Source organism: Condylura cristata, unplaced genomic scaffold (assembly GCF_000260355.1).
Source record: "Condylura cristata isolate star-nosed mole 26May11 unplaced genomic scaffold, ConCri1.0 scaffold00004, whole genome shotgun sequence".
NCBI classification, from domain to species: domain Eukaryota; kingdom Metazoa; phylum Chordata; class Mammalia; order Eulipotyphla; family Talpidae; genus Condylura; species Condylura cristata.
The window spans coordinates 27,228,443-27,249,326 of NW_004567105.1; the positions used below are offsets into that span (position 1 = coordinate 27,228,443).

The following is a 20,884-nucleotide window of genomic DNA, read 5'->3' on the forward strand; positions in this document are numbered from 1 at the left end:
AGATACCTGAAAGATAGAAATCTCTGCCCTTTAATAATTTTATAGTTTGTATACTTTGTCAACTAAAAAAATTAGTGTTATCCAAACTCCAACGTCAATAAGCTAACAAAGAGACCATAACTCAAAAATTTGCACAACTTTCCCTTCCCAGTTAAAAACTCTAACCAAAAAAAAAGTGAATACATACTGCAAGTATATCTGCAGTACAGGCCACTGCAGACATCATCTATGCTGCAGTACCACATACTGCTTCAACTTCCATCTACAAAAGCCATGGAATAATAATCTCCTTTGGTAGTTGGAATCTAAAAACAGCCTTCAATAACCTCACTTCCTGATATTCACACCCTTGTGTTCCATAATGGAAAAGGGCTAACTCTGTTGCTTATTTTAACTGACAGAATGGTGCAGAAATGCTATGCTAGATCAACTTAAGGCAAAACATCTTCTACTTTGGTTCTTTCAAGAGCTCTGAGACACAATGCAAGTTTAGTTTCCTTGCCAGAGAGGCCATATTCAGAGGTATTATGGAGAAAGAGAAGTTCTGAGACTGCATGGAGAAAAAGAGGCCTAGTTGTCCCAGCATCCCAGTTAAACCCAATCTTTTAGTCAACCCTATTCAGACACAAGATGTGTGAGTGAGCCATTCTATAGATCAGTTGAATCCCCAGATGATCGCAGTCTACAGTAATTAACCACAATGAGAATAACCAGGTGGTTAAGACTTGATTCAACCCACAGAACGATGAAATATAATAAGTGGTTGTGGTTGTTTTAAAGTCATTAGATTTGGAGGGTAGTCTGCTCACAAAGCAACAGATAATAAACTTCCTCTAGCAATTAATCAGTCTATGCCTCTTTTACTGTTATAATGCACACCATGTTAACTGATTGGCATTACAACAACAAATACCTTAAGTAATTTATAAAATACTATCAAAATTCTAATTTGTACCTAACTTTAAGTTGAAATAACTAATACATTAACAGCAATTAAAATTGTTTTTCTTCTACAATGAGATCCTTAGCTTTAAAACTAATGGGTAAGTATAATTAGAAAAAACACGTGAAAGAAAACTGGGTGACATTACTTTTAACAAAATACATTTATTACAAAAACATGGTACATATAAATTGGTCTTATCTAAGATGATTACAAGTACATTCAGGAAAAATCTGGAAGAATCACTTAAATCATGAGAAATAGTTTTCTGACATGTAAGCAGCATTATTTTATATAACAGAAACTGAGAAATGTAACTTGAAGAATTTATACTCACTCAAAAGACACCTCGTATAGAAAGTAACAAGTAATGTGTCCAAAAGAGTTTTAAATGAGTTTAGATGATATATTCAAAAGACATAACTAAGGGGAAAAAAAGATGACCTAAAATTTCTTCCTTATTTTTTTAGGCTCATCTTTCTCACTCCAAAATTAAGAAAAGTTAATGGATCACTATCTGGTTCATGATTACCTTTCATGTTTTTCTTTCAACTATATTAAATAGTTCAATATCAACTAACTACAAATTTATTTAAATTTCTCATCAATCAAAAAGTACTATTTATATACCACTACATTATTACATATCTAACAGCATTAGGCATTTAAACCATGAAGGACATGACTAAAATTCACATCACTGTAATTTTTTACCTGTCCTTTTGCTATGAGATAAGCAACAATTGAGGTATGTCCAAACTGAGCAGCCAGATGAATACAGCTACATCCTTCTCCATCAATTAATGAAGGATCTGCACCATATTTCATTAGTTGCACAACCATAGATAGATGGCCTTGTCTAAAATATAAAAGAATAAGCACTTAAGATTCAAGGGTTCTTTTGAAAGATCATTTTAAAATGGTGAAAATATGACACAATATTTAGAAGTTATAATAAAGTAGGTAATGCTTAGACACATGTAGAAGTTTATTATATTAAGTCTCAACAATTTCATGACGATATTCATAACTTTTCTAAATATGTAGTAGTTAACTACAGTCTATCCTATTACAACATGACTTGGCTGTAAGGCTGTATTATATATGCTGCAAAAGTATATCTACAAATCCAAAGTTTACCCCAATCTTACTATTAACAGAATTAATGTCAGCATGGTTAATTCTCGAACACTGGACAAAAACTTTGCTTCCAATTCAGATAACACTGGACACAATATATTGGTATACTAATGATATTAACTATTGCCATAAGTATTCCCATTCACTTTAGAAAAAGCTGCTTATAAACTAATAAAAGAACCAAAGGAAAAAAAAAATTCCAGAAGCAAATTTAAACCTTGTGGCCCAGTGCAATGGAGTTGAATTTAGGTCTCCTCCAAGTTGATCCACAATAGCACCTTTCGAAATATAGTATCTATAAAACAAAATTTTAAATAATTTAGACAACTTTCATTTTCAACTTTAAGAAATTATGTGACAAGTAATGTGCCACATAAGCTTATTTTCCATTTTAGATTTTATGCTCACTTATAGCTTTGAAGATTAACAACCTTTTGTGATGATATAAAAATAGTTAGCCAAATTTTTATTTTAATCACACAATTTTTTTTTCTAGGACAAAAGGAAAACAGCATTAAATTACATAGCAAATACCAAGGGCAAGTAATAATCACACACAAAAAGAAGGTAGTCAGAGAGCCACAAAAATATGAATCAGATAGAATCAGATGGTGATAGTAGATAGAATATTAGGCTCACGACAATTGTAGAATAGGCAGACACTACCATGGGTAGTAGCTCCACTTTTTAAGTTTTACTTTACGAAATCAAACAAAACATATGAAATAATTTTGTAAATTATAAAGTATAACATAAATGGTCTTTAAGATGCCTTATATGCTATGCTTGTCCTTTAGCTTAAAAGCATTTCTTTAAAAAAAAAAAATAAATAAATCAATGCCTAATATATCATAGTATCTTGCTATCCTGTGAAGTGAATGAGACCTAGCTGCTTATTACGCTTGCTTTGGGACTGATAAAGTGAATCTTGAATAAATTATTTCAAGGAATTTCATGCAAATGCTTGACAAATGTGTGTGTATTTTTCGGAGCCTTTTACACTGCTGTGATTGCTGCCTTAGATCACTCTTAATGTCCACAGTTCTAATCATTAAATATACTCATATATACGACTGAGTCAGATATTTTCTGCTTTGAATAAATACTTGTTGATATTTTTAAAACATGCAGTTTTTGATAGGAAATATTTTCTTAAAAATTCCAACTGGGACTTTTTAAAAGAATTCACTCCTTTTTTTTTTTATAGTCAATATATCTGACCCTGACCCTGGGGTTATTTTTACTCACATTTCAAATCCTTGCTAGTCGGACTAAGGCAATGACTAATTTCCAAACTAGGTCTACACTTTTAAACTGTAAGAACTTTATTTTTATAAAATATTCTTTGTAGCTTTAAGAGTTTAGCTAAAAACTACAAATTTCTATGAAAATCAAGTATTTTTGAACTCAAGATATCCCTACAATATACAAGTAAAGTACTATCAAGGAAGGCCCTTACAGGTACAAGTGACCTCCAGGTCTTGGGACCTCTTCAATGAACAAAACATATCAACAAGCACTTGAAAAGTAAAAAGTAAATAGCTAGATCTTAAATGTACATAGAATAAGATGCCAAAGAGAACCAAACCAGAATGTTATAAAAACTAGGAAAGGATAAGGAATTAATGGCAATTATCTCCTGTGAAGAAAATAATATTAAGTTGAGCTGTAAACGTTGAAAGTCAGTATAAGTTGCTAGAAAATTGTTTTTGAACTCAGTCACATTCAAAGTGAATATCTAGCATAACAAATAAGCATTTTAGTGGTAAAAAGCAATTAAGCAATTGCAGTGTTAGCTACGCAAGTATTCTTTCTACAATGTAAAGTCAAATCTTAAAGTGATTACTCAAATTTTATATTACTGGTATTATTTTATAAAATACATAAATTTTAGGAGAAATTATTTACTGTAGAACTGAATGCTCTGTTTCTTGTAGCCCTAATTGCACTGTATTGTTTTTATTTCTGGCTTTAGTGGTTAGGCTCATGTTGATTTTAACATCCAATCATTTGACATTTGCAAAAGGTATTTCAGATACATCTTTACCAAAGAAGCGTCCGTGGGATTCAGAGAATTTATTTAGATACCCCCTTACCAGAGAAATGTGAGATTCGGGGTATTAGCTCAGTTGAGAACCATTTAAAAAACAGTCCAGAAAGTGGACTGATTCAATGAAGATCACATGATGAACAAAAAGAACTCCAGGCACCCCCCTTCCTTGCTTTGGTCAATGGCAGTCACAGTCCTTCTGCCACAGATATTATGATTCTTCTCTAAAAGAAACTTAATAGCCCCTAAGAAACACCTCTAGAAACAAACATTTGGGAGTTTCCCCTGCATAAGTCTCCAAGTCCCACAACTTCCCATTAGTTTATCTCTTAAACGTGAGGTCAAATATGACCAGATTATGGAGGAAAGCTTCAAATCTGGAAGGATACCAAAATAATTTGCTGTGTAAACAGACATGTAGAGGAAAAAAACTTGAAAGCCATAAAAAATTATAATTGATACCTTCCCACAAACCCATGACAAAAGTCCATGCTAAAAGAATGAAATACTAAAAAAGAAATTTAGAAGAGAACGGAGATAAGAAGAATGTTTGAAAGTTGAAAATTAAATAGAGAAAAGTAGAAATTTAATAAAAAAGGTTAGAAAGTAAATTTTAAAAATCTCCCCAAAAGATAATAGCTACCCTTGGAGAAAAAAGGCAGCTAAAAAAAAAAACCTTAATGAGTCAATCTGAATGGTTCCAGTATCAGACTAAGTAACAGACATTTCCTAAAAGAAAAAGAAGCAAAATGAAAAAGCAAGACACTTCTGAGGCCATAATGCAAAAATACTTCCATGAATTCAAAAGGCAAGTTTCTAGATTAAAAGTAGCCATTTAATGTTCATAAACTAGATATATATTTTTTAAATCAAATGTGGATGAGAGATCCGTGTGTAGGTTAACTATGGTACCATTTATCTTGATTTTTGAATATTGTTCTTTTCCTCCCAGACGTGTCTGGCCATTTCTGACCCTTTTTATGGCTCCTTGCTGGAAGGTGCTTTATACTCATGGTGGGCTTTCAGGCCTTGCTTAGGGCCAATCCCTTTTGGGTGGACTTTTATACACAAAGGGATGGGTAATTCAGGGTGTTTGATTTAGAAACTATGTTCTTTATGTTAGCTGTATTGCACACCGATTGTATTAAAGTTCCTTTCCACTAAAGGTCTTACATGTTTTATCTTGATGCAGTGGATGACAGAACCTATTTAAGAGCAGGCAGGTTTGGGGGTTCATGGGTGTCCCTCTCCCTGCCCTGTAACAAAACCATAACCTGAAATCAAACTGAAATCTTAGATTACAAGCATTATCAGCTGTTGTTAAAAAATTGTAGGGGGACTAAAGATAAGACAGTTATTCCTTTTTTCTTTTAATATAAATGGTAAGATAAAGTTACACTTGAAAATAAGCCTAATCCAGGTTAACAGTGAAGGTCTCCTCTTCTCCAAATTACATTAAATTTTATAAAAGTGACCCAAAGAATTTGGTCAAATTTCTTTAATAAATTTCAACGGAATGTAACTGTTCAGACACTTCTCTATGGGTGTCTAATGTTCTTCCATGTATTGCTGGGTATACTAAGAATGCAAGGCTCTGGGTACTCTTTACAAAGGCCATTTCTCAGAATTGTATTTACATCAAGCAACCTTGCAAACTTAAGTAAAGGTATCCCTCTAGGACAAAAAGAAAGTTTGCATATCACTACAAAAGCATGGGATCCCCTAAGCTACAAGTCAAACCCATGTGTGCGCCACATCCATCTGGGCCATTGTAAACTGCTTCCATAAGGCCTCGGGCACAAAAGGAGCCTGTGCAAATATGATACTAATGCTTTTCTCTGCTGTGAATAATAAAAATCTTTGTCTCTATCCGAGTTAGCTATCTTCCACCAGCATTCATGAAATAGTAACACCTGTAGCTTTTAAACAGGGTATAAATCAAGACCCAATCATAGAATTTAAAATTAAAATATTGAAGAAATGAATAGCTACGAAAACTGCACTTATTTGCCGTATGTCTGTTTCAGGAAAGTAACTTTCTAGACTAAGTTTTGGAGAAATTAGGTTTAAACACCTGAAGATATAATATATAGACAGATCACTGTTCTAGTCTATAATTCACTATTTTATTACCTCACAAGCCCCCTAGTAATTTATAACAATTTGTATGCCAAGCAGTATTCAGATTTTTTTCTATTTCTTACTTTATACTTTCTAATTTACCTTTAAACATATGACAAATATGAGTATTTTTGATCAAGAGAATGAAATCAAATCCCATGGCTTTACCATGGTTCTCAGTCACCTGATAATTCAGCTAATCCAGAAATTGAATGTTGAGTCTAGGAGAAAAAAATGAAAATTTCATCCTAGGTTTCAAATTATTCAAATGCTAATGTCAGGTATATTTTCAAAGAAAGTCAATCATGAGAAAGAAGAAAATTACAGATGCAAACCTGCATCAATTCCAAATGTCATATTTTCAGAAACAGAGTATAAAATACCTGTATTCATTATGTTTAAGTATACAAAATTGAAAGTTTCAGCAACAAAAGTCTAAATCAAGTTGAAAATTAAAATTCTATAAATGAAAATATTAAAAATACATGAACTAGATTTAATAAGATTATACATAGAGAATAAATGAATTGAAAGATAAGTTTCAGAATAAAGCAGAGAAAAAAGGATAGAACACACAGTAAAGAGGATAAGAAATAGAGAGCATGTAATGAAAGGTCAAATATGGAAGAAGAGCAAAAAGAGAATGGGACAGAACTAATACTTGAAGAAACTGAAAGGCTGAGATTTAACCAAAAGTGATGAAAATATCAATCCAGAAAATACATAAGTTGGAAAATAAGGATCTGGATAGTCAGGGTAAATAAAAAGAATTCCACACCTTGATACATCACGAAACTGCAGAAAACTGAAACAGAGAAAGGCTTTCAAGCAGCTTTTAAGAAAAAAACACAAATCCTTCAAAAAACAAACACTAAGGATGATTTCTTACAACAGAAGCCAGAAAACAGTGGAATGGTATTTTTAGTGGGTAAAAATAAAAATGAAACAAAAATTGTCCACCTACATTTCTGTATCATGTACAAATTTTCTTCACAAACAAAAGCATTTCTAACAAAAGAAATAGGTACCAGGGCACCCATATTATAGGCAGAAGGAAAGTAAGAAATTCAAGAAGAAAAAAGGAACAAATAAATGGAAATATGCTTTCTGGAGGAAAGTGATTCATGTAGTTCAGTGCTTTAGTTACAACTTTTCTGCTCTAACTTTCGGACATTAAGGGCAAATCTTGTTATTTTTAGCTGGTATTAACATCCTATTTGCATGCTGTATTTCAATATACATCTGCTAGCAATTCATTTTAGGCTTGTGTCTTTCTCTAAAGATCTTAAGTGCAAATTCAGAGAGCACTAAACCATGTTTACTAAAGAAAAACCTGTCATCCTGACTTTTATTTAACTACTATTTATTAATATTAAATAAGGACATATATAGTGAATTGTTAAAAATTATCTTATGCTTACTTTGTATGCATCACTTATATTAGTGTGAGTAGTTAAATCAAATTATTACCCATTATCTCTTTAACCTTCTTTTGTAGCTTCCTCCCATAGAATTCTAATTTAGAATATGAGTTCCTAGTTAGATTGTTTGAGTTAAAGTCCTGACCTCAAAATTGGCTCTGTATCATTTAATCTCTTTATGTTTCAGCTTTCAGATGACTAGGGCAGTGATGATTGTTATTTTTCACATAGAATTATTAAAACAATATACATACGTGAAAAAACACTCATTAGAGTACCCAGCATATTATTTAATATATGTTATAGACAATTTTTTGGAGGGGAGGTGAGATATCTACATTTTAAAAGTTACAGTTACTTAAAGATACAGGAATAACATACTTGACTAAATCTATTCTATTATTGATGGCGGCCCAATGGAGAAGTGTAACATTTTCTTTGTCTGGTTGCCGTACATCGTAGCCTGCTTCCACCAATTCTCGGCAGCGTTCGTATATTCCGTATCTTGAAAAGAAATGAGAATGTTATTACTATTTGATGAGTATTTAAAGCTGAAAATAACATTTTCAGAAGAAAATAATACTCTTTGATTAAAATGATTTATCAACATAAAATGTTACTTTTAAAATATCAATGTTCCAAGAGCTTTCATAAATACATTTTACAATTTATTTATTTATTTTTAAAGATTTATTTATTTATGCATACAGAACTGGGATACAGGCCAGAGGTGCAGGGGCAGTGAGAGGATCACCAGAGACAGAGTGGGGAACAGAACAGGTTGGTTGACAACGTACACTACTGAGGGGAGCAGCGGGCGGGTCAGGAGAGGTTTGCCATGCCACATTTTACAACTTGTAAAGGCCACATCTCTATGAATGTTATGTCATTAGAGAGAGAAAAGGATACCAGAAATAAACCCTCTACTAATTGCTTCTTTTTATTTATATCTCCACTTAAGTTATTCTACGAAACAGATAAGGCACCTTATAAAAGTACATATAATTATGTTACTAAGTATATAAAAAGTAAACATAGAGCATATCAAAGACAAAAGAAAGGATATTTACAAGACTCAAGATTCTTTATTCATAAATTTAGCATTGATATTCCTGAAGGCAAATAAAAAATTTATGTGTAGATGGGAAGTAGGTAGAGAAAAAATCTTTTGAATTCAAGGTAATGATACATAAGAGAATATACAGGCAGAGTTCTAGGAAAGATTTTTTTTTTAAAGATTTATGTATTTATTCATACAGAACTGGGGTACAGGACAGAGATGCAGAGGGTGAGAGGATTCACCAGAGACAGAGCGGGGAGCAGACAAGCAGATAGACAAGTACACTGCTGAGGGGAGCAGCGAGCGGGTCAGGAGAGGTCTGCCGCAACGTGTGGTCACCTCCAGGGCAGGCAGGGATCGAACTCATGAGGAAGTGGCTTTAGCTTCTCAGTGCTGTGCTTTAAACCGCTGAGCCACCAGGGAGGGCCGGAAAGATGTTCTTATTTGATTAAGAAGGAAAGCATATGCAGATCTAATCTTTTCTGGTTCTTGATAATAATCATGTGGTAACATGAATTAAAAAAAAAAATTTATTTATTTATGCAGACAAAAGCTGGAGTATAGGCTAGAGGTGCAGGAGGGCAAGAGGATCCACCAGAGACAGAGTGGGGTACAGAACAGGCAGACTAAATGAAATATACTGCCATGGGGAAAAGGAGGCAAAACAGGATAAATCTGTTCCACTAAATGGGTTAGCTCCCTGATCAGGGATAGAACTTGTGCTGCAGTACAATGGCTGTGGATAGTTTTCATAGTGCTGAGACTTACCCTGTGCACCACCTGGGAAGGTCCTCCCCACATAAAATTTTCTTATTATAGAGATTTTTAAGCATAAGCAAAAGTAGAGAGGGAAATATAATAAAGCACACACACAAAAAATCCATCATTGAGTCTCAAGAATCATCAACTTTATTCTGCAAAAAATACTGGGTCCTTGTTAATATGAAAACAAAACAAGCCTAAGTTGAATTTTGAATATATTTGCAATTTCTTAATCAGAGTGGCCTCCAAAATGGTGAATGTTCATCATGGGGTGAGCAGGTAGAGTAGAATGGAACACAGCATTTAAAAAAGATCAACTCGTGCCATTATCAACAACATGGATTGAGTTTCAAAGAGATTAAGCTAAGTAAAGTCAGAGGAGAAATACAAATACCAGATGGTGTCACATGTGAAGTGTAGAGAATATTGAAACAAAGGATCAGAAAAAGGGAAGTTCACTTTATATGTAACCCCTGAAAGCTGACTATAGAACTTCGGTATCCAGAGGAGAGGGGTAAGAGCAAAGTAGGGAAGAGGCACAATGGACTATGGGTAATGCAGGGCAGGTTGAGGGGTGGGAATGGGGGTGGGGGTGGAATCCAACAATGTAAATCTACTTTACCTTAAAAGCAAACAAATAAACAAACAAAAGTTCTTACTGTGTAGCCTTGACAATATCCCATGTGCTGTAATCATCAATATGTGTTTTCCGTCCAAGAGGTTCACCATATCCATGGTTATAATGGCTTTGAGGTTTGATTTCCTGTTTAAGTGAAAAAACATACAAAAGCAAGGACTGAAAAATGAAATAGAAAACATTTAAATGATTTACTACTTTTTTTTTAATGTCTGAAAATGCTCACTATTGAAATGATTTTTAACTTCTTCTGAGTTCTGTATACTTTAAGAGAAAATAACCTACCCCCTATATATGCTGTAAGACTAGAAAATTAGTGAACAATTAAGTAACTGATATCTTTAGTTTCATAGAACCCTTTCCTCTATCAAACCAACTTTAATTCTCTCTGACCAAATTTTCTATACTGGCATAACCCCAACTCCAACATTCTACTTTAAAATCTTCATCACATACTAAATAAACTCTGAGGTCCTCAAGAAAATAACCAGTGATATGATTCTTCTATTATTCTCAGATAGTACCTTTTCTTATACGCCATCATGCTGAGGATTTGTTAGGCAGCTACTGTTAGATGAATAAAGAGCAAAGGGGCCAATATGATAAAATGTAAATTATTAAAATAGCTCTAAAAAAGTCAACACACTTAAACTAATTTTTAAATAAAAATCCAATTAAACAAGTTTTATAGAATATGTACATTCAAAGCATATATGCTGTGTACAATTTCCTATCAAAACAAAATTTGTGTATACATAGTCAGTTTCCTCAATAAAATAGTGTACAAAGGCCCTCCCTGGTGGCGCAGCGGGTTAAAGCACTGCACTGAGAATCTAAAGCCGCTTCTGCATGAGTTCGATTCCCGCCTGCCCCGGAGGTGACCACATGGTGCGGCAGACCTCTCCTGACACGCCCGCTGCTCCCCTCAGCAGTGTACTTCATTGATCTGCCTGTTCTGCTCCCCACTCTGTCTCTGGTGAAGCCTCTCACCACCCCTGCTCCTCTGGCCTGTACCCCAGTTCTGTATGTATAAATAAATAAATCTTTAAAAAAAAAAAGTGTACGAAAATACAATTGTTTCTTTTATATGTAAACAGAAAACTTTAAGCATGTTGAGCATGATCTAACTTCTGTAATTCTGATACACTCATTTATACATATAACACACCACATATACAATACACAAATGTAAATATAAATAAAAGGATAAGACATAGCAAGATCTCTAGAAAGAATGAAATCCTTTTAACAATTCATGCCAAGATACCTAGCAGGAATGAAATCCTTCTAACAATTCATGCCCTCTTGGTCCGTGATCTTAATAATGCAAATTTAAAGGCATTTTACTAGATGAAAAAAGCTATTATGTTTACAGTACTGTGGCCAATTTGTAAGGGAAATTCCAAAATAAATTTAGAAAGACTATCAATTTGAATATTCTTAATGATAAAGAATGAATTCTTCACAAAATCAAATTCTTTGTATATAACCTTTAAACACAGGTAAATGCTCAGTTTATTTTAAAATGCTATAGCAGATAATAAAATACCACAGTAATGATCACAGAATTATATTAGCAGTAGAAGAAAATAATTATTAGTTTCAAAATCAGATTCACAATATGCATACTGCATATAGTTTACTAAGTAACTGTATGAGAGAATGTTCTCCATTAAAGCATTGGTAAATTCTGAATATGGACAGGTACTACACAGTCTGAATAATAAAGCAAATCGATACATAAAATTGCCCATTTAACTTTTAAAAAACCCTTTTCTATTTAATTACTCCATTGCATTCCAATTCTCAGCTTCTCTATGCTCTGTATTCAGTGGAGAGAAGTAAAGAAAGACATCTCAACTACAAACATTTGCATCTTTCTACATTTTCTTTTCCCCTATCACAAGGAAAATCATTCTTTAATTTCCTAAAGGGTTATAAGACAGCTACAGAAAAATTAAAACCTCTTTCATAGTTTACAAGCAGAATGGAATAATATTGTCAATAAAACTGTGGAAAACATTTTACAATGTACTGGGGCTCCAAGACAGGGCAGGGAAAGGCAAGTGCATTTTAAGTGGGTGCCAAAAACCTAACAATCATAATTTTTAGAACATTTTAATGAGTTGTCATTTAAAAATCAAAACCAGTGGGGGGAAAATGCCCTGATGAAGCATACACCAACATTTCAAACACAGAACCATCATTACTACTGACTTGTACTTTTTCAGAAGGTTCCACAATGATCTGTAAAGTATACGAAATAGATTCTCTTAGTGGCAGGACAGTTGAGACAAGAAACTTAAAGCAAATAGTGGAAGAAAGAATCTTCCAATAGATGCTAAACTGAAACATACATAATAACAATGTCTGAACAGTAACAATGTAACTTTTTAAATCATTTCAGTTTTTTTCCCCTCAGAGGGGGGAAAATATATGTTGTTAAATATTGTTATGTAAGACTGTTCAGCACTTCCACTACAATATAATGACCTTTGATGGCCATGTGCAACAATAATAAATACACAGCAAAAAAAAAAAAAAAAAGAAGGATAATTATCATCATTGGACAAGACTATTTTAGAAAACAGTTTATTTGGCTAATAAATTCAGAGTCAGTATATCTCAATCTATTCAAAGAATTCCCCTTAAAATCTGCTGGGGCAAACCACTCTTCTTGTTTACTAAGGATAGACTTTTTTTAAGGCAAATAATGAATATTAATAAGTACAGTAAGTGTTTAAAACACTTAATATTATGTTTACATGTAATTTTAATTTCATATTCATCCTCACAGACCTCATCTATTGCATATAATAATTAAATTGTACTGTTTTTCTACAGTCCAGTTTATCTCACATTACTAAAGGCGATTCTCCAAATATACTAGAAATCACTTATTTTCAGCAACATTTTTAAATGAAACCTGTACCAGTTTGTTTTATCCCATCTTTAAGGTTTTCACTTAGTAAAAGAAATCTAATTTTTTAAAAGATGGCTTTAAACCTACCCATAGAGTACTCCTAGCAAAGTAGTTACTCCCACTAAAAAGAAGAAATGGCATTTAAACAAATCTCCAATCTGCTTAATATAAAAAAATTATAATACAGTACTTAAATCATTCTCACTTTTAAGCAAAATAAAAATGTGACTATGATAATACTCTATATATCAAGATAACCACCACTATCCTAGCCCTACAAATAGCAACTGTAATTTGAAAACCTTAAAAACATTAAAAAAATCTTCTGTTCATGTAAGTAATCACCTAAGTGTCTAGATGATATTTTCTTTTCATTTAGATTTGCTCTTTTATCAAATACATTTCAACATGCAATATTTATGATATCCTAAAATTCTATCATTGTTGCTAAGCTGTAATCAACGAAGTAATTTATCTTACCAAGAAAAGGAAAACTGATTTAAAAACACGTATGTATGTAATTATATCTTGTAATACATTAATTCCTTTTGGTCTTGAAAGGCAGGCTACTGAACTGAAAGGTTTCTACTCTTTCACCCAGGCTCCACCCAGCAAGGCAATTAACCTACAAGACAGATACCCTATTTGTAGAATGAGTTCAGCAAAGAGTTTCCATGATGTACCTCAAATACCAACACCAGGGTGCCAGTAAGTTCAAAGGTTAAAGCCCCAACTATTCATTCCTTTTTTAAAGGAAGCACTTTATTTACTCTGTCAGATACTAGGACTTATGGAAGATTGGATTTTTTAATTAAAACAATTTATAATTAAAAAAATACCTTTCTATGGCTATCATACAATTTTATATATTGAGGTTAAGAAGGAATTTCACAAAGTACTTAGGTGAGAGTCAAACATTTTGCAGTCCTGACAGTTGTAGAAGAAAACTAGAAGGGAAGAACACCTCCAAAATCTGCTGAAGTCGTAGAGGAATGAGAAGAGCTAGGATAAGCTCAACTGCTATGCAATGCTAAGAGAAATCAACCTACACAGCAGGTATGGGGCAAATGTTGGCTCTAAGTCAAGATGACAGATGCCAAATACACGTTTATTCATATGCCCAGGTGGATTTAAGTAACCCATCAACTAGTTACCAAGTGCTTTTGTGTGCAGTCTAGTTAGCGTTTCTAAACTGTTAGACCTAAATCTTTAGTTTGCATTCATTAGAAAGGGAAGGCAGTTCTGACACCAAAGAATTCTGTATAGCTCAGCACTTCGAAGCTTATTACAAACCAAATATAGAGGTTCCATAATCCTCTATCAAAAAGGTCCTCCAAGAATCTGTTCTACAGTAACATACATATGAAACAACAAACATGCAAACACAGCAAGTTAAGAAATATTCAGAAAGAAGGGTAAGGGAAAAGAATTGCCTGACCAGCAACTACAATATAAAAGAAAGCAAATAAATGTAAAATAGGGGTTCTGCAGAAAAATACAGGACAATGTAATAGAGCATAAAGAATTAGTATAAGGAAGAAATGAAAGATATTCAATAAATGAACATCTGGTTAGCCAGTGAAGATTTTTTATAAGCCATCAGGCTCCAACACAGAAGGGTGATGTGCTTGACAGACAGACACAAACTAATACAGCCAAGGATATAGTTTCCTTAACAGTAAATGTGCCTGCAAATAACAGGGCCACACAAAGCAGATTTCAGGGCATCATGCTCCTACATGGAGATTTCCCAGGGTCAGCCACAACTCCAGAGAATATATAAATGCCTATACCATTCCCATGTTAAGAGAAGACTGTTCCCTGTTATTAGGAGAGAGTTTGTTTTCCATGGAATCTCTGGACACTTGTCACCTGTCTGATGTTAGTCAGGTCTAAGTAACTTGTTCAAAATGGCTTCAGGACTTTCCTAAATGTTTACTGTAAGACATGAGAAAATGAAGATCAAGGCCTCACAGAGTCTGATTATCCCGTGAAGATCAAGTCTCAGTAAGACCAAGGACTCTCTTAGATTCCCACCTTAATTCTGCTAGCAGATAACTTCCAGCCAGACCAAAAATATAAATATAAGAACATTGGCAATAATAGTTGTAATCCAAAAATAAAAAGCTCTGAGAATAACAAGAAAAATAACTTACCTGGAAAAGTGCAAAGGATTTGAAAGATAATTCAAAGAATAAAATATAATGCTAAAAGATACTGTAATTCTCCGATAACAAAATAAATGGATTTCCAAGACAAAAAAGGGGGATAGGGGGCACAACTCCATTCAACACAATTTTAGGGCTTGGATATGACCTGCCTGTCTTTGGTGCACAGCCCATATGCAGGGGTGAATTACCAAGCCAGTGGGGCTTAACCATATTTATAACTTGTACTGTGTACCTGCTGTCAGGCATCCCACTCTAACAAGCTGGACTCTGAATCAAGAAGTCATGTGTTTAATTATATACTTCTGACACTTCAAATTTAATCCCATTAAATTTATAACATGAAAATGAGAGCCTTACAAAAGGCTGTTGACAGGAAGAAAACAAAGGCAAAAGGTCTTTGTGTACCACTAAAACTGATACGCCAAATGTGACATGTCCGCATAATCTGAAATAATGATAACTTAAATTCTAGGGATATCATCATGATTTTTTTTTAATTGTTGTAATTGTATATTATGGGGGGAAAATAACAGCATAAGTAGCCTCCTCAGAATCTTAAAACTTTCTTTAAAAGTGTATTTCGTTAATAATGCCAGCAGATAGCACTACACTCAAGACAGAGTCATTACCAGCTTATTTGCTGTGCCTGCCCTCTTTTAAGGGAACATTGGAACAAAAATGACTTGGTTATATAATGGAGATGCTTCTAGTCAATTTTTCAGTAATAAACAAGTCCCCTATTTTCTATGTATTCTAGCTAACAGGATACAATCATTGTGTCTAGTAAGAGTCCAACTTGATGCAGAAATTAGTGGGACAATACAGTCATCCCTCCTTATATATTCCCTCTATATTCCCCCAGCAGATAAAACTAAAACTGCAGAGAGTACTGAAGTCTGTATACACTATATTTTTCAAATACTGTATAGATTTATAAATTAGGAAGAATAAAAGATGAATAACAATATAGATTATAACATAGTATGAAATACATAATTAATGTGGTTTTTGCTCTCAATACTATAGGTAATATTTTCAATCTCAGATACCTGGAACACCCAAAAGCAAAACCACAGATAAGGGTATACACCCATTACCTCAGCTCAAAATGTGAAATTAAATTTTTGCTTCCAACAAGTTTGACTAGATGATAATAAAGGAAACTTTTAGAACAGAAAAATGTTCATCACCTAGTTTCTTCAAAAGCTGTTTTATACTTCTTTCCCTCCTAGCATTAATCCATACAATATAAATATATCTATAACAATATACATACATTTGGCATAATTTTTTTCTACAGATATTTGGTGATTAAGCAAATGCCCATTATATTTCAGAAAATAAACTTCATATTTTAGGATAGCTTAAGATTTACAAAAACAATACAGAGTTTAGAACTACCATATTCTAGTTTTCTCTATGATTAACATCCCAAACTAGAATGGTATATTTGATACAGTTAACAAACCAACATTGATATAATTAACTAAAAGTCTATATTCAGTTTTCCTTAGTTTTTTACATAGTGCACTTTTCTGTTCCAGGAGCCCACTTAGAAAGATTTCTCAATACATTTAGTTTCCCTTGGCTCCCTTGACCTCCCCCAACCCCGTCCATTTTATACTATTTGAGTCCCAATATTAGATTGTTTAACATATTTGAAAAAGATACATATGTACCTAGATTAGATATAATCTAATCTGAGAACTATGCTACTACATACTTATATTCATCTTAAATACCTCTTTCATTTTTAGTCATTTAGGCTCTCAATATATTAATTTCAAAGATTATACTTGTTATAGTCACAAACTATTTTTCTTGGGCTTTTCCTGGTGTTGACTTTTATATTTAGACAGAGCTACCCATCAAATATTTTCATTTCTCTTTCTCAGCACGTGCTAAAAATGTTCATTTTTGACCCCCTTGAAAAATAAGTATCTAAGTGATTTTTTTTTACCCAAAGATTAAGAATAAAAGGAATATACTATTTTCAGATAATAGGTTGTAAAGTCAGTATGCAATCCTTACTTTCTTCCTCTGCCATGGAGACTGACAATATTCCAGATAATATATATCAACTGGCGACTGACTGCTCTAGGTTACCAACTTGGTCACATTTCCAATTAGGCCCCACAAAGGTGGGACAGACACAAAATTTCTCCTATGTCTGGAAAAAGTTTATTATATTTTTTATTTTTTACATCGTTCGTTTTGTGCATTTTTTCATCTCAGTTGTACTCCCCATGGGCTTCCCACCACCAATTCATCTGTGTGCCATCACCACAGTCCAGTGCACTCTTTCCACCCCAGTTCCACTCCCATTCCCCCTTAGACCACCATAAAATGTGTCTGGTTTACACTAAAGACTGCAAATAGCCAAAACTCTCATGACTAAAAAGAAGGAGAACGGAGGTATCACAATCCCAAGCTTCAAGCTATACTACACAAAGTCATAATAATCAAAACTGCATGGTACTGGAACAAGAACACACACACAGACCAGTGGATTTGAACAGAAAACCCAGATATAAACCCACAGGTTTATGGGTAGCTAATCTTTGACAAAGGAACAAAGAAGATACAATGGAACAAAGAAAGTTTGTTCAGCAAATGGTGCTGGGAAAACTGGGAAGCTATATGCAAAAAAATGAAACTAGATCACTATCTCACACCATGAACAAAAACCAACTCAAAGTGGATTAAGGACCAGGACATAAGAACGGAAACTATAAAATACCTGGAAGCAAAGAAGGGTGAAACACTGTATGACATCCACCTCAGTAACATCTCTGAAGATACAGAATCCAATGCAACAATAGTGAAGGAAACGATAACCGGGGACTACATCAAGTTAAAGAGCTTCTGTACAGCAAAAGAGACATTACAAAAAACAGACATCCAACTGGCTGGGAAAAAAATTCCTCACACAAAATTAGTGATAAAGGATTGATCACAAAGATATACAAAGAACTGATGAAACTCAACAAAAATAAACAACCCCATCAAAAATGGGCATAAGAGCTAAAAAGACACTTCTCCAAAGAGGAAATGCAGATGGCCAACAGGCATATGAAAAAATGTTCAACATCACTCGTAATAAGGGAGATGCAAATTAAAACCACAATGAGATACCACCTCACCCCAGTGAGAATGGCACATCTTCAAACAACTAGCAACAACAAATGTTGGCGAGGATGTGGAGAAAAAGGAACTCTCCTACACTGCTGGTGGGAATGCAAACTAGTACAACCACTATGGAAAACTGTTTGGAGGTTCCTCAAACTGCTAAACATGGAGCTTCCCTATGACCCAGCAATCCCACTCCTAGGTATCTACCCAAAAGACACAAAAACACTGATTGAAAAAGATACTTGTACCCCCATGTTTATTAATGCTTTATTTACAATAGGAAAGACATGGAGTCAACCCAAATGCCCAAAAGTAGATGATTGGATTAAAAAAAGATGTGGTACATACACAAAATGGAATATTCCTCAGCAACCAAAAAAAATAAACACATGCCTTTTGCAGCAACATGGATGGAGCTGGAAGGGATCATACTTAGTGAAATAAGCCAGAAAGAAAAGGAAAAAAAATACCGGATGGTTTCTCTCATAGCAGGAGTATAAAGGCCCAGGGCAGAAAATAATAATAATAATAATAATGAACAATAACACACCAGAGACATTTCACGGGGGTGAAGTAGGGAATGGGATCAAAAATGGGGTGCGGAGGGGGAAATGCACTGGACTACGGTGATGGCACATGGGTGATTTAGTCATGGGAAGCCCACGGGGATTACAACTGAGATGGAAAAAGACACAAAACGATATAAAAATAAACTATAATATTATTTTTTAAAATGTTTCTGGTTTATAGTTGTTCATTGTTTTTATTTTTACTATATTACATTTGTTTGTCTCTTTCTTTCTCTTTTTATTCCCCTCCCTCCATCCCCATCCCTTAAGAGCCTGCTATGAGTGAAACCATCTGGTATTTTTCCTTTTCTTTCTGGCTTATTTCACTAAGCATGATCCCTTCCAGCTCCATCCATTTTGCCACAAAAGGCATGAGTTGTCTTTTTTGACTGCTGAGTAATATTCCATTGTGTATATGTACTACATCTTTTAATCCAGTCTTCTATTTTTGGACATCTGGGTTCATTCCAGTCTTTTCTATTGTAAACAGAGCAGCAGTACACATGGGGCTGCAGGTGTCCTTTAGAATCAGTGTTTTTGTGTTTTGGGGTATATACCTAAGAGTGGGATTGCTGGGTCATATGGAAGCTCTATTTTCATGTCTGGAAATTTTTGAAGTAGTACTTTTTAAACATTGTAAGTAGGTGTTTAATTTTTTAAAAAGATTTATTTATTTATACATACAGAACTAGGGTACAGATCAGAGGTGCAGGGGTGGTGAGAGGACTCACCAGAGATAGAGGGAGGACCAGAAAGGGCAGATCAACAAAGTACACTGCTGACTGGAGAAGAGGGCGAGAAAGGAGAGATCTGCGGTGCCATATGGGTAACCTCCTGGGCCAGGGATCAAACTCGCACTGAAGGGCTGCAGCTTGCTTGCAGTGCTGCATTCTAACCCACTGCACCACCCAGGAGGGCCCTGTTTTGTTCATTTTATAATGTATGAATCAAGTACACATGTAAATTGGTCTATTTTAATTTAATTACAAGAATACAAATATGGCTGGCATGGAGATTTCTTTGAAAAAATATACAAATCCCATCTTCAGCTGAAATAAAGGCATTTGGGAATCCAACTCAAATAGACACTCAGTGCAAATGACAGACAATAGGAGTACAATTTAAAGGATCATGTGATAACTTTTTCTTCCTACCCAACTCCATAAGTCTTCCTCTTTCCTATCCTACTGATATTTACTTAAAGCAATTTCTACCTCTCAAAATGTCTAAGCTAAAAACTTAATCAAACGCATTCTCACACAATTTCTGGTAAGTTTTTTCAAGATGGGTCTAGTCTGTCCAGCTCCTAAATTGTTTGCTTGGTCCAGAGAAAAAGCCCTAACTGAACATCATCAGACACAAAAGGAAGCCCCTTCTTCTGATTCTTGTTACTGCAAGGTTCTTTTATGTATCTCTTACCTATACACTTGCCCCAGGAAAGTAGCATAAGCCCTCAGTCTCTAGGCCTTCAGTAACTCTAGGGAAATCACACTTTACTGAGAATTCTCTAACACTCCGCTAAAACAGCATCCCAGAGACATCTATTTTCTACAACTCAGCAGGCATTCAACTGGAATATTTCTCTAAAAGTTACCTCTTTCAGGCCCTCCCTGGTGGTGCAGCGGGTTAAAGCACTGCACTAAGAAGCTTAAGCCACTTCTGCATGAGTTCGATCCCGCCTGCCCTGGATTAGATACACATGGCGAGGCAGACCTCTCCTGACCCGCCCGCTGCTCCCCTCAGCAGTGTACTTCATTGATCTGCCTGTTCTGCTCCAGACTCTGTCCCTGGTGAATCCTCTTACCCTCCGCATCTCTGGCCTGTACCACAGTTCTGTATGAATAAATAAATAAATCTTAAAAAAAAAAAAAAAAAGTTACCCCCTTTCAAAGGAAATATTTGCAAACCACATGGAGGACAACACAAACACTACAGCTCCCTCTGGGTTGGTATTT

General features: G+C 34.4%; 1 protein-coding gene across 1 annotated transcript in view; it reads right to left on the reverse strand.

The window, feature by feature from the left end:
• ZDHHC17 (zinc finger, DHHC-type containing 17) overlaps positions 1-20,884 on the reverse strand; it is a 56,918-nt gene that overhangs the window by 25,743 nt on the left and 10,291 nt on the right. The window contains exons 2-5 of the mRNA XM_004675866.2: positions 10,157-10,260; positions 8,057-8,179; positions 2,301-2,378; positions 1,658-1,802 (exon numbers count right to left, since the gene is read on the reverse strand). Of these exons, the coding sequence (XP_004675923.1) occupies positions 1,658-1,802; positions 2,301-2,378; positions 8,057-8,179; positions 10,157-10,260 (450 nt within the window). The remainder of the gene's footprint in view (positions 1-1,657; positions 1,803-2,300; positions 2,379-8,056; positions 8,180-10,156; positions 10,261-20,884) is intronic.